This window comes from Procambarus clarkii, chromosome 31, assembly GCF_040958095.1.
Source record: "Procambarus clarkii isolate CNS0578487 chromosome 31, FALCON_Pclarkii_2.0, whole genome shotgun sequence".
NCBI classification, from domain to species: Eukaryota; Metazoa; Arthropoda; class Malacostraca; order Decapoda; family Cambaridae; genus Procambarus; species Procambarus clarkii.
The window spans coordinates 22,176,863-22,191,266 of NC_091180.1; the positions used below are offsets into that span (position 1 = coordinate 22,176,863).

The 14,404-nt window shown below is 40.3% G+C and overlaps 1 protein-coding gene across 2 annotated transcripts in view; it reads left to right on the plus strand.

Moving 5' to 3' along the window:
- LOC123758721 (transcription elongation factor SPT6) overlaps positions 1–13,737 on the plus strand; it is a 32,295-nt gene extending 18,558 nt beyond the window's left edge. For both annotated transcript variants that reach the window (XM_045743308.2, XM_069334510.1), the window contains exons 11-14: positions 2,999–3,149; positions 5,169–6,057; positions 8,603–8,732; positions 9,777–13,737. In XM_045743308.2, the coding sequence (XP_045599264.1) occupies positions 2,999–3,149; positions 5,169–6,057; positions 8,603–8,732; positions 9,777–13,329 (4,723 nt within the window). In that variant the 3' untranslated portion in view covers positions 13,330–13,737. The remainder of the gene's footprint in view (positions 1–2,998; positions 3,150–5,168; positions 6,058–8,602; positions 8,733–9,776) is intronic.
- The last annotated feature ends 667 nt before the right edge of the window (positions 13,738–14,404 follow it).

Genomic DNA, 14,404 nt, shown 5'->3' on the forward strand with positions numbered 1-14,404 from the left:
CACCAAACTCAAGGAATTGTGGCTCATCCAACGCTAAGTGATAAGAGGTGACAATATTAGGCATGAGATGCCAAACTAGAAACAACCAAGATAGAAAGGACAGACCAACCTTGACCAAAACAGAAGAAAAACGATGGAGAGAGAGTGGCAAAGTGAGTGCCATACAATTTCATACTGCTGCTGTGAGGAAAGATGCAGGTGGGACACAAACATATCAGTCACCCATTTGGCGAGAGATATGTTAAAAATTCCAGACTTGCAGAGGAGACGATTGAAACAGTGAAGTACAGTACATTGTTGGGCAGATCTGCTGAGAGGCTATGTTGCAGAAAAATGCCTAGATTTGAACACCAGACTAGAAGTACCAGAAACCAAGGCAGGGCTGGTTACCAAGGAGCCAGAAGGGTCACCCCTCCCAAAGTACAACTCAAGAATGGAAAGAACTTGGAGCAACAACTGAACCAGTAGAAAAAGCAAATGCACCTCAACCAGTACTGTTGAAATACATCCACTGCAATAGCCTTGTGATCAGGAAATGATCACTACAATGAATGTTGTGATCCAACAGAAGGTCACACTGTCAAAGGGCTGCTCCATAGGAATGGAAGGAGATAACCTGTTCACAAGAACGTTGGACACACTCCGCACACGAACTAATCAGAGAACCAAATCTGATGAACTAGAAACCGAATTGCTCGAAGTGCCCAGCGCCAAAGGGTGTTGGATCAAAGTGACCCTTTTCGTCTAGGTTCAGGCAATAAATCATCGGGGAACAGAGTTGAGCCAGGGCACGGAGCCCGGAGGGAGCCGAATCCTCCTCAGGGCATTCAACACAGCTGCAAGCATTGGTGCCATACTTTGCAACAGAAGGAACAGGCTTGACCCTATGTGGCCTGATGAGTGCTTGTAACAAAGCTCTAACCTACATCTGAAGTTGTTGGTAGAGAAGAGGATGTCCCTTCAAACTTGCACAAGGCGAGTGCTGGGCTTAACAGATTGAATCAACCATGCCAAAGATCCATGACGGGATTACCAGGACTTTGACATTGAGGTCATGGTCATCAAATGTGTACATTAACATTAATGCAAGAACATTTGTTCTTGCACTAAATCTGTACTCACCTAATTGTACTCACCTTGTTGTGCTTGTGGGGGTTGAGCTCTGGCTCTTTGGTCCCACCTCTCAACTGTCAATCAACAGGTGTACAGATTCCTGAGCCTACTGGGCTCTTATCAAATCTTCATTTGAAACTGTGTATGGAGTCTGCCTCCACCACATCACTACTTAATGCATTCCATTTGTTAACTACTCTGACACTGAAAAAATTCTTTCTAATGTCTCTGTGGCTCATTTGGGTACTAAGTTTCCACCTGTCCCCCCTTACTCATGTTTCACCCATGCTAAAGAGTTGTTTCTTTGTCTACCCTGTCAATTCCCCTGAGAATTTTGTAGGTGGTTATGTCTCCCCCCTTACTCTTCTGTTTTCAAAGGATATGAGGGTGTATGTATGTATGATACTGTGTGGTTGATGTTCAGCATTTGCATGTTGTAAAGCCTTTTGAATGGCTAGTATATGTAAAGTTCAACATACATTTGAGTCTCACCAGCTAATTACTTTACATTAATTTTAAATAATTATTAATTACTTCACACTTATTTGAAATCTAGTTGCCATTTGTCTGCCCATTCCTGGAAGTTTACAGTTCCTGTTGGCATAGTTGTAACACATTTCGTCCAATGCCTATGTATTAATATTTTTTATAAGCAGCAGTGATCTGTTTTGTTTCGCTGACTTTGTGGGTGCTTCCCCAGTGGTGGTGGATATGATTAACATTTACTGACAATTTTACCATAGTGCCACTGCTCTATGTGCCTCACTAAAAGGGAGGGGGGGGGGGGGAATTCTGGCTTGTGGTCCATGATAGGCACTAAAAGAACGTGACTGATGGCATAGTAGTTTGGCACTATATCAGCATTATAACTTCAGGGAGCCATCGGGGCTCACCCAGAAATTGGCAATATGTGACATTTAACACTGATTTTCTTTCAATAATGTAGATTGGCTGTGTTTTATATGTGGTTTGTTTTTATATTTTTGTTTTTTTTCCATGGCACGATAATTGGAACTTATCACATTATATATCACGTTATTTTCTGTGGCCCATTGAAAGACTTGATTAACATCTGACTGGAGGTTTGCTGTGGCCTCTATATATCCTAGCAGCTACTATATAACATTACCTCATGGATGTTTTGTGCTTCCTGTCACGTATTTTAATATCTAGGGGAATAGTCTTTTATTTGAGCCAATTGGAATTCAAGAAATTGGGGAAAAGCTTAGAAAGAAGATGACAAAGTTATATTTTTAAACAGACACAAAATATTACACGAGATAAATTCACTCCTTACAACTCAAGGTTATTCTGAAGGAAAACTTGATATCTTATCACCCAAACAGGGTTCTGGTCTCCCTATGGCTCTTAGTCAAAAACTGAAACTGTGCATTCCAGCACTACGTCTGTCAGCCAGTGTCACACGTATATAAATCCCTAGGAAATCTGGACACTCTCTCAGAAACTGCTCAGTAGACTGTCGGTGTACTTTACCCTTTTTTGCATCCCCTGCTAATACAATCCAGTGGCTTATATTAGGGTATGGCAGAAGAAATCCCCCGGGAAAGCAAGGACTGGTCGTCGCCATTCCTCGTGTCAGGTCAAGATGGTGTCTGTGTCCCCCGGTTGCGTCTTCGCTCCTTATACTCTATTCTTCAACATTCCCAATCAAACCCTTTACTGACTCCCTCCCTTTACCATACTCCCTCCCTTTACTGCACAGGTTTTTTTTGATTGAGTCCACTTTTCCTTCACATAGTTTTGCTATACCAATACACATTCTTCCTAAACAGTCTCCAGCTCAAAATGTACTACTTTTTGTATGTCTGATTTTTCTGGATACTCAAGATTAAGCACTTATAAACTTAATTTTTTTATTTTCCAGAATTGAGGAGATTGAGACATCAGAACAGTTCAATGATTATTACAAATTCTTCCTGTTGTACTATGGCAAAGATCAGCCAGCAATGCGTGACCATATGAAAACCAAGCGCAGAGAACAGAGGACCACAACAAGAGTCACCAGGGTTGTTAAGGTGTGTGAAAGTTATTCTTAAATGCTGGTTTTGAAATAGATTTGTGGCACTAGTTACCAAGTAGCAATACAGTATAAACGTTAATTTACTGGAAAGGTTAGACAAAAATATGTGGAACTACCTTTAGTGCAGTCATAGTCCTTTGCATCTTTCGTTATCTTTGTTACAATTAGGAAGATTGGTATTAAAAAAAAATGGCCATTTTAAGTTAAAAGCATTTTCATATTATTTACTTATTTCATCTCTGAACTTCAGGCAACAAATGCACAAGTCTCAAGTAAATGGATAACACAAGTGGTTTTTCTTGTCTTAATAGGATGTTACTTTTCCTATAGAAAATTCAGTAAAAGAATAAACATTGGCTTCTTTTTGGGTGGCTCTGTTTATGTACCTTCTGTGAAACCTGGCTTATACCAGGTTTTATGCCTCATCAATGGATTCTTTCTCTTTTGAGTTTGGTATTACTTCTCCGTACTGGATGCATTACGAGGTTCTGGAGTCCTCCTGGCTGGCAGACAATCTCTTGTTCATGCTTGGTGCAGTTTTTGTTGTCACATACTCGAATGGCATGAGGTGTTGACTGTGGTGCAGGTGTTTCTTTTACCCCTCTCTGGCTGCCTGTTTGCTCCTGCTCTTTTTCAGGACATGGGTTTTGTGCAGCTCCATGGACAATTTCCTCTGTTGTTGGCAGTGCTTGTAGTAGATGACTTTTGTGCTCATCTGCACTTGGAATCTGTTGTGCATATCCTGGGTCTCCTTGAGCTATGTATGTACTGATTGCTCACAGAGGGCATGGGACACTCAGCAGGAAGGGGGGGGGGGACTGCATAGGTCTTGGCCTCTGATGTTGCTGTGTCAGCTGTACTTTGTACCCAATCTTTGTCCTAGGTTACTTTAATGATGGACCACTAATGGGTGCAGCTAGACTAGAACAGGCCTAGGACAGACATTACATGTTGCTTACAGTAATTATTAACAACATAAAATGCCTAGAGCAACTGCACAAAATCTTTGGGATCTGGCCAGATATAGGTCGTGCCTGATCTCTACCTGGTGGTGTAGGGAGATCAGAGTAATCATTCATTTATTTATTCAATATTCAGGACAAGATATCCAGGGGTGAGCTGGAAGTGGGTACAGCTGAACAGGAAGTGCCAGAGTTGTAGAAATAGGGCCAGGGCTAGCTGCATGATGAGAACTTGTGCTGATCACACCTTGACTTGCTGGGCAACCATGGTCCACAGGACCATTGGGGTGACCTGTTTGTGGGCGACCTGTTAGCTGGGTGGTGTGCCAATCAGATCATAGCTGCTGCATACAGTATCTGGTATGCATATGATGATAGCTTGAGCTAATTCCAGGTTCTGTAGTGCTGGTGGCAGTGATGGGGATGGCCACCCCACAAAGACTTCTTTGCATCTGACGTGGTCGCCTGGCACGTCCTGAGATTGTGCACTTGTTCATGGCCATTGTGCATTTCTGAGTGAAATATTTGTAACATCAGAAACACTGCCTTAGTTATCAGAGTGATTAGTTCATCAAAAAGAAAGAATTTATTAAATAGGGATACAGTAGTATATGGCAGAGGATCTTATTATGGGACCAAGTTGACAAAAGTGTAATATGAGGGAGAAAGGATTTCTTAAAACATCATGTGCTTAACATACAAATTTATTCAATAACATTAGAACATAAAACAAAAATGTATTTACACATGGAAATGTGATAATTATCTCTACTTTGAGGTGTAATGGTCAAATCTACACACAGTACTGTCTTTTGGCGATGGTGCTTAAGTGATGTAATGCAACTTAACCTTTACACTGGTAATAAGGACTACCTCAAGCAATAATGGCTGTATTTAAAATTATAAATTTGTTTATTCTTTTTGAATAAAAACCAACAATTTTTTTATCGGGCTATATATAGATCCTTTATCATCAGCTTCATTGATAGAACACATATTTTTGTTATGATGACTCATAGGAATAGTGTTCTTAATGATTTTTTATTCCAAAGGTCTTGAGAAAAGTAATGAGGAAGAAGAAGAAAAAGAAGAAGACAAATCTGATCATTGAAGATGAAGATGAGGACGACGACAACATAAACAAAAATAGTAGTGAAATTGAACGAGATATAGATGATGAATCAGTAAGGGATGCTGAAGTTGATACAGTGAAAAGCCAGAATAAGGAGAAAGAGATCAGTGATGCAGGAAAAGACAATAGTGACACTGAGAAAGGTGGAAATGAAGATGCTGAGAAAAGTGGAAATGAAGATGCTGAGAAAGATAGAAATAAAGATGCTGAGAAAGCTGGAAGTGAGGATGATGAGATGGATGGGAACGAAGGTGCAGAGATAGACGAAAATGAAGATTCAGAGGCAGATGACAATGATGATGCTGAGAAAGGTAAAAACAAAGTTGCTGAGAAAAGGACAAGTGAAGACGCTGAGAAAAGCACAAGTGAAGATGTAAATGAAGTTGCTAAAAAAACTGCAATTGAAGTTGCAGAGGAAGCTGGTGACAAAGATGCAGAAAAAACTGTGAACAAAGATACAGGGGAAGGTGAGGTTGAAGATGCAGAGAAGGACAGGGAAAGTGATTCAGGAAACAAAAGTGACAATGCTGAAAGGGACCAAAATGATGCTGTCATTGAGGATGGGGAGATAGAAATGGAAGTTGATTCAGGAAAAGATGTGCAAAGTGCGAATAAACAAAAAAATAAAGGTTCAGAGAGAGAGGAAGAGGAAGATGAGGAAGAAGAGGAAGAGGAAGTTGAAACAGAAGTGGAGACTGAAATAGAGGAAGAGGTGGAGGAAGAAAATAATGAACCCGAGGAAGACTCCGAAGCTTTGAAAAAAGCTGTTCGAAGACACGAGTATGAACTTCTTCGGAAAGCAGGTATTGGTAAGTATCTTCTCGTTTGCTTGTTTTAGTGCCACATTGAGATTATGTAGTTCACTTTTGTCCTTTATACTATACAGTAAGCATAAATTCTCTTGAATGTGTACTTAGATGGATGACAAAATTAATCCCAGGAATTAGAAACCACCCATATGAAGAGTGGTTTACTGTACATTTTCTAGAAAGATGAAGAGTAACTGGCAACATGGTTGAAATATATAAAAGGTATAACAGGGAATATTAACCACTGCACTGTGCGCCTGTTTAATGACAACTCGGTGGTGCAAAACAGTAAATGCAAAAATATTTTTCTTTCTAATAATGTTAAAATGTATTTCCTGATCACAGAAAACTAAAAGAACAAAAAAAATGTATGTAGCAAAACTTCAGCTGTGGTGCAGAGATAGGAAAATTGTAATGACATCACTGATTCATGAGCTCTGATGAACGAGGCACCCTGTGGAGGTCGTTCAGGCCAGGCAGGAGTTGCTGCAAATATATTTATACTAATTTATTTCAGTGTCACTAACTTGTTTTTAACTGCTTTTTGTGGGTTATATTATGCAATAGTGTGTAATTTGAGAAGTGTATATAATATATACACAATATTGTGCATAATATCAATACACACAAAACATTCACATCACTAATATGTGCCTATTATATTATTTGGACTTATATTTTTGCTATTATTATGCTGTATACATGTTATATTAACAATCTATATACTGTATACTGTATAGATTGTTATACAGTATATAAAACAATCTATATACATCTATTCCGGGTAGATGGGACTCGTTAGTCTGGGAAGGCAACACATCTAGGGGGAAGGAAAGCCCTGATTCTAAACTAACGCTGCCTTGCGGCTATACCCCTCTTGGGAAAGGCTTCAGGAGTCAACCTTGAGGAATTATCCGGAGTTGGGGCTCCTAAGGCAGTTCGTTGTTGACTTTGACCTCATTCTGGCAGTTCCTGCGACGGTCCTGGAACCATGCGCATTGGCATTTGCCTTTCCATTGGCTAATTTCAGCAATTTGGAGAGGGAGGGGACCTGCTGCATGGGTAATAGCTTCTCCTCCATATCAACTTATCCAGGTTTTGCGCCCTGGAAAGCAACCAGAGCGCAACTCCATAGTCTCCCGAGACTGAAGGCTGCCTACTACTGTATACTGTATAACAATCTACACGTTTATGCACAGTTTGGAGCCAATAAAAGCAGGCCTTGTGAGTGATGATAATGTAACCACAATCTAAGGTCAGCCTAGCACCATAAATTTTGCACCTAGTAGTAACATTAAAAAACATTGAACATATTTGATTATATTTGTATTTTTTTATACAGTATTACCTTTTTTTGATGTGCAGTGATGCATTGGGTTGTCGGTAATATTTATATCACAAAAAGTCTAGAACATCAGTATGCACAGATATACTGTATATGCCGGTGTATAAATCAACATTTGAAGCCTAAAAATCTCACTCCAACACCAGGTGTCAACTTGTCCGTCGAATATAAAATGTGAACAATTTACACGTGCACCACTTTCCATAACTCCTGCAGCCCATCATAATTATTTCCTACTGAAACTCATGGTTGGTAAGTCGTTTTAACATAGAGATTATAATATCGATGACTTGCAGTAACTCATAGGGTAGGTTACCGTAGGATTATTAATATTAGGTGAGGCTGATTTGCTCTTGAGTTAGAACTCACTCGCAACTAAAATGTTTTAAAAGAAAACAAATCAGGAAAAAACGGAAAATTTCAACTACATTATCGGGAAAACAAATTTCACTACACAATGGTACAATATCACAATGGTTACCACATACTAATACTGTACTACAGTACAGTAGTAGAAAACATAGCCCTGCAATCTCGCCATTGAGAACAGCTGATCGGCATACCAGTGGCACCACCAACACCAAGCAGCCAGTTGTTGAGCTATGGGATCATGGGGAAAACTATCATACAGGCTGTCTCTTCCATCAAACATTTATAGAAGTTGTTGCAGCAGTATTGGCATTTGATCTTACCATTCTATATTGCCAGTATTTCTGTAATATTTTTGAATGCCATGTTGTTTCTACTATGTAATTCATGTTTATTTGTGTAGCCTATGACTGATACCAACAAAACAAACTTGGGCAATAGTTTAGCATAGGCAAGAGAGGTAGACATAGCTGCTGAACGAACTAATTCTAGCACCTTAACCTTGTGCGGTAAATATTCGTTAAGTTACCGTATATTAATGATATACCGTAGTGTTTTCTTTCCATACGGTGAGCTGGGGAAGTGATGCTGCCTTATTTAGGGGGTTGTTTTATCTGGCAAATATAGGCCTAAACCTGAATTACACCTCAAAATTTTTGGGGTCGACCTATTCGCCGGATCGACATGTTCACCTGCATATGTGGTACTCTAAAAAAAGTGTGTGATTGAAATGCCATATTATGGATTTCAAATATCATAAAGTTTGACCTTTAACTTGTTTTAAATTTAATTTATTTTATTTATTTATTCCAAATTCAATTGAACTTTCAGAGACACTTACAAAGAAATTTGGTCTAACTCCTGAGCAGTTTGGTGAGAACCTCCGTGATAACTATCAGCGCTTTGATGTTGAGCAGTGCCCAGAGGATTCCACGAAGGAAGCTGAGGAGCACCTTTCCAAGTAAGTAATTGGGCGCTTGAATGATTTAGCTGTATATACCGTACCATGAGTTTCTGTATTTTATGTTAAGCTATTTATATTTTTGTTTCTGGAGGGGCTGAACAGTGACTCCCTGTTGCTAGCCACTGAGGTAGCTTCACACATATGTTACATCAGCATTATGAATCCTTAACACTTTCGCTGGCCCGGCAGGCGACCCACTGCAAACCGAAAGGTCAGCCGAGCGTTTCCCGTGAGCACACAACTTCTCTCCAATGTTTATTTTCTTTTCAGCTTTCTCACCTCAATTATCATGGTATGTCATTCAATTTGGTATCAAATTGTTCACAACAGAATGCTGTAAACAGATATTTGCATACAAAATTATACAAGTCTCACTTCCCTATACTGTACTACTTTAGACCAGCCGAGAGCTCACCACCACACAAAAATGTTTATACTCTTTTCAACTTTCTCACCTCAATTTTTGTGCTACGCCGTTCGATTTGGTATCAAATTGTTTGCAATAGAATGCTGTAAAGGGATATTGGCATATAAGAACATATAATCTCACTTTTTCTATACTTTTGTCGAAAACTCAATAACTTTTCCCTCATACGTGTTTCTTTCAATGCTTTCGTCATGGATTGACTTTGTTCTTGATCAATATTCATCTGGAAGCTCTATTTGCACCATTTATAAAGCCGGTAACAAATACTTGAGATAAAATAACCAGAATGGGGAAACTTTTCGACTCGAGAGAAGGCCATGACTGTCAAGAGTGAGGTCATGAGAACAGTGAACCTCCGTGTGGGCGCCCACATCGGCGGGGTCAGGGTATACAGAGAATGGGCAGAAGTTGTCACGCGTTTTAAAAAAAAGTCCCATAGTATTCGGACAATAAGTGGAAGTTCTACAATTTTTTTTTATTTATTGACGCCGTTTGTGTCATGCCGCATACTCCGTATTTTGGTTTAATGTCATTTTTGGTATAATGTCGTTTTTAAACTAATGGTATTTTTATTAAGTATTACCTGTGAAGTATGATGAAAACTGTATTTTCAGAATGTGCAGCACCCCAGAGCGTGTCCTTGAAGCAGCTGTTAGGATGGTTGGTTGGCAGTTGGCTTGTGAACCCCTTGTACGACGTACAGTTAGAGAGGCATACTTTGAACGTGCCAGGATCAGCAGCAGGCCCACCCCACAGGGTGTGAAGATCATTGATGAACATCATTCACTTTATGCACTTAAATATTTGAAAGATAAACCAGTCACTGATCTGCAGGGCGATCAGTTCCTTCGTCTCAAATGTGGTGTTGAAGACAAACTGCTGACAATTAGCTTGTCTGATACCATTGAAGGGAATACAACCATGAGTTATCTTGATGAAATGAAACAGTTGTATTACAAGGATGAGTTTTCCCAAGTTGTCCAAGACTGGAATGACCTGAGAGGCCGGGCAATTGAATTTACCTTCAAACGGATTATTGAAGATCTTAAAAGGGAACTCACTCAACGTTTGGTTCAGGAATCAAAAGATCATGTGATGGAACAGTGTTGCAGTAAACTCTATAACTGGATTAAAATTGCACCCTATAATCCCGGAGACTTTTCTGATGAAGATGAAGATGACTGGGATACTAGTAAAGGTTTCAGAGTATTTTCTATTGCATTTGTTCCAGACCTTTCCCAAGCAGCATTTGGTTGTTGCATTGACATTGATGGCGATTGTTGTGAATATATTCGTCTCCCACATTTGCTCAAACGGCGTAATGCTTACAATGAAAGAGATGCTATGGCTAAAGAAAGCGATATTAGGCGCATGCAGGATTTTATAATTCGCCGTAAACCACATTGTATTGCCATATGTGGACAATCTCGAGAAGCTCTCATGGTTAAGGAAGACTTGATTCAAATCCTCAAAGATCTTGAAGAACAAGAACAGTTTCCTAAAATAAATGCAGAAATCATTGACAATGACCTGGCTCATATTTATGCAATGTCAAAAAAAGGAGAAGCAGACTTCCTTGACTACCCTCCACTATTACGACAGGCTATATCAGTTGGTCGACGTGTTCAGGATCCATTGATTGAATTCTCACAGCTATGTAATACTGATGAAGAATTACTTAACATTAAATTCCACAGTTTACAGGATCAGTTAAACCCTACAGAGCTACTTGATGCTCTGTACACTGAATTTGTCAACCGCACAAATGAAGTTGGGGTAGATTTGAATCGTGCTGTAGCATATCCTTATACACAGAACTTGGTCCAATTTGTTTGTGGATTAGGACCACGAAAGGCCAACCTGCTTATAAAGAATATGAAGCAGAATAATCAACGTCTAGAAAATAGAAACCAGTTAGTTGTCAACTTCCATATGGGTCCTAAGGTATTCATTAACTGTGCAGGATTTATCAAGATTGATACCAATGCTTTGGGTGATAGTGATAATTATATAGAGGTTCTAGATTCTACCAGAATTCACCCAGAAGCTTATGACTGGGCTAGAAAAATGGCTGTTGATGCACTAGAATATGAGGATGAAGAGGGTAAACCTGCAGAGGCCTTGGAGGAAATCTTAGAAACACCAGAGAGACTCAGTGAGCTTGACCTTGAAGCTTTTGCTACTGAACTACAGAATCAGGGCTTTGGTAAGAAGAACACAACTTTGTACGATATTAGACATGAGCTTAATCATAGGTACAGAGATTTTAGGTTACCGTTCAGGTCTCCAACTCCAGAAGAAGTTTTCAACATCTTGACTAAGGAGTCGCCAGAAACTTTTTATGTCGGTAAGCTTGTTCAGGTTTCGGTCACAAACTTTATTCATCGCAAACCCCGTGGTGATCAACTGGATAATGCCAATCCTGTCAGAAATGAAGACACAGGTCTTTGGCAGTGTCCTTTCTGTCTAAAAAATGATTTTCCTGAACTAAGTGAAGTGTGGAATCATTTTGATGCTGGTGATTGTCCAGGTCAAGCCATAGGGATTAGAGTTCGATTAGATAATGGGATATCAGGTTTTATTAGCATAAAAAATTTGTCGGATAAAACGGTGACAAATCCAGCAGAAAGAGTGAGACGAGATGGTCTTGTTCTCTGCCGTATCATGAAAATTGATCCCGAGAAGTTTTCGGTTGAGCTCACATCCCGAACATCAGACCTACAAGACCGAGATAACAAGTGGAAGGTTCCAAAGGATGCCTATTATGACCATGAAGCTGAAGAGAAAGATTTGAATGTAGACAGGAAAAAGATGGACAAAAAGAAGACTCAGTATCAAAAGCGAGTGATTGCTCATCCATCTTTTAGAAACATTGACTATAATGAAGCAGAAAAGGTTATGCAGCAACTGGAGCAAGGAGAGGTCATCATACGACCATCAAGTAAAGGAATTAATCATCTTACTGCTACCTGGAAAGTCACAGAAGGAATATGTCAGCACATCGACGTGCTGGAACAGGATAAGCAAAATGACTTCTCTCTTGGTCAGAAGCTATGGATTGGAAATGAAGAATTTGAGGATTTGGATGAAATTATTGCCAGATACATATCACCCATGGCCAGTAATGTAAGACAAATCCTTGAATATAAATATTATAAAGAGTCCATCATGGGCAATAAGGAGAAAGCAGCTGAGCTACTGAAAGAAGAGAAAAAGAAGAACCCGAAGACAATTCCGTATATCTTTTCACCAAGAAAGGATTTGCCAGGGAAGTTTCTCTTGTCATATTTACCAAGAGTGAAAGTGATCCATGAATTTGTAACTGTCACTCCTGAAGGTTTCAAGTTTAGGCAAAGAATGCAATATCCAAACCTTGCTGGACTACTAAAATGGTTTAAGCAAAATTTCCGTAGAGCATTGCCAGGTGCAACACCAGGAATGATGTCCACACGCACACCATACATGGGTGGCACAACACCAAATCTTATGGGTGTTGATGCCTCCACAATCCAGAAAGTTGCTCAGAACTTAAATCCACACATGCTTCATAACCTCTCCCAGGCAGCCACCAATACGCCGTATAGTGTCAACACTCCTGGAGGTTTTTCTCAGGGTTACTCAAACTATGCTAATACCCCTTATACACCTTCAGGTCAGACACCATTTATGACACCATATGCCACCCCTGGGCCATCCACTACACCTCGTTATAGTGGATCACAAACCCCTGTATATAGTGGTAGTGGTAACCGAACTCCCTCACATCGTCCATCTACAGGACATTTGCCTCAGCCATCTCGCTCTGGCCCTCCAGTTAGTAGCCGAACAGAACAAATGGACTGGAAAATGGCAGCAGCTGCTTGGGTACAAGCCAAGGGTGGGAGTAGTGGACATGATAGTGGAAGGATGACTCCACGACACCATGATGGTGGTCGCTCAACTCCTCGGTACTCTGATAATCGTGACTCTAGATACCCCTCTAGTCCCAGATATCCTGACGATGGATCTCGCCGTACTCCACGTTATGATGACCGCACACCTCGCCCCTACCATGATTATGACAACCCACGTGCTACTCCTCGCTCTGCTCGTTCAACACCTAAAACCATCCATTCACCTGCTAACATGAGCATTGGAGGAGACCAAACACCACTCTATGATGAATAGTGCTCTAGATATCTTTGCTAATGATGACAAAGTAATCTATCACTTTTTTCTTTATATATAGTTTGTACAGGGCAAGATTAAGGAACTGTATTTAAGAATTACAGTAATTTAACAGTTTATTCACATTTGTATGGGATTTTTACCAGGGCAGTCTTGTGTAAAAAGATGTAATTGTATTTCAATTCATTAATTTTTTTATTGCATGTTGTGAACATCATACACTTCATATTTTTTATAAAAGTTGTAATTAGGATATGTTCAGTATATCCGTTGGTGGCATGTGGCATAGCTATTCCCAATTGGTTTTTTCCTCTTTAGCTTTATGCTTCCAACTATAAATGACTACTACCCATGCTGTAAAATGGCCGCTGTGATCTGAGAAATAAACTTTAGAGAACACAGATTAAATTGTCTATTTTTAATCACTATCCCCATAAAGAGTTTTGCCTTGCTGTGATGGGGGTTACATACAACTCCCTGGGGCTGGTGGGGGTTGCCTTGGTCCCTTCTGCCCCATTTCTGGTATTGCACAGTATGTGCAAAATATAACAAAACATATACATCTGTTTGGATCATCAGGCCATATGCTGGAAGGGCCACCCCTTGAGGTTTGGTTGGGTGTTCAGGCTGGGATGAGAAAAAGGTCTAAATTGGTATAGGAGGAGGACTATGTTAACTCTAGGAGTAGTCCTCTTAATGGTATAAGAGGACTACGCTCCTACATCGGTATAGGACTGCTCTGTTAAATAGGAGGCACCGCTTGGGACGCCATGCCCCTTCCTGCACTGGCCAGCTCTCGGTTTCCCTTGCTGCCCTGGTAGGTGGTATTCCTTGGCTGCGGGGACCAAAACTTGTGAAAGGATGATGCATACAGGCTTGTTGGGTGGATGACCAGGCCCATCTAGTCAGTGATGGAAGATTGGGCTCTGTAGCCGTGGCTACGATGAGTCCAAATCTGACCTGGCTTTTGGGCCTGGCCTGGATCTTTGGTTCCCCCACTTGATCCTCTCTAGTTCCTTTCCCACTTCCTTGGCAAGGTTGAGACCCACATCCACAATGGTGACTACTTTGTCAC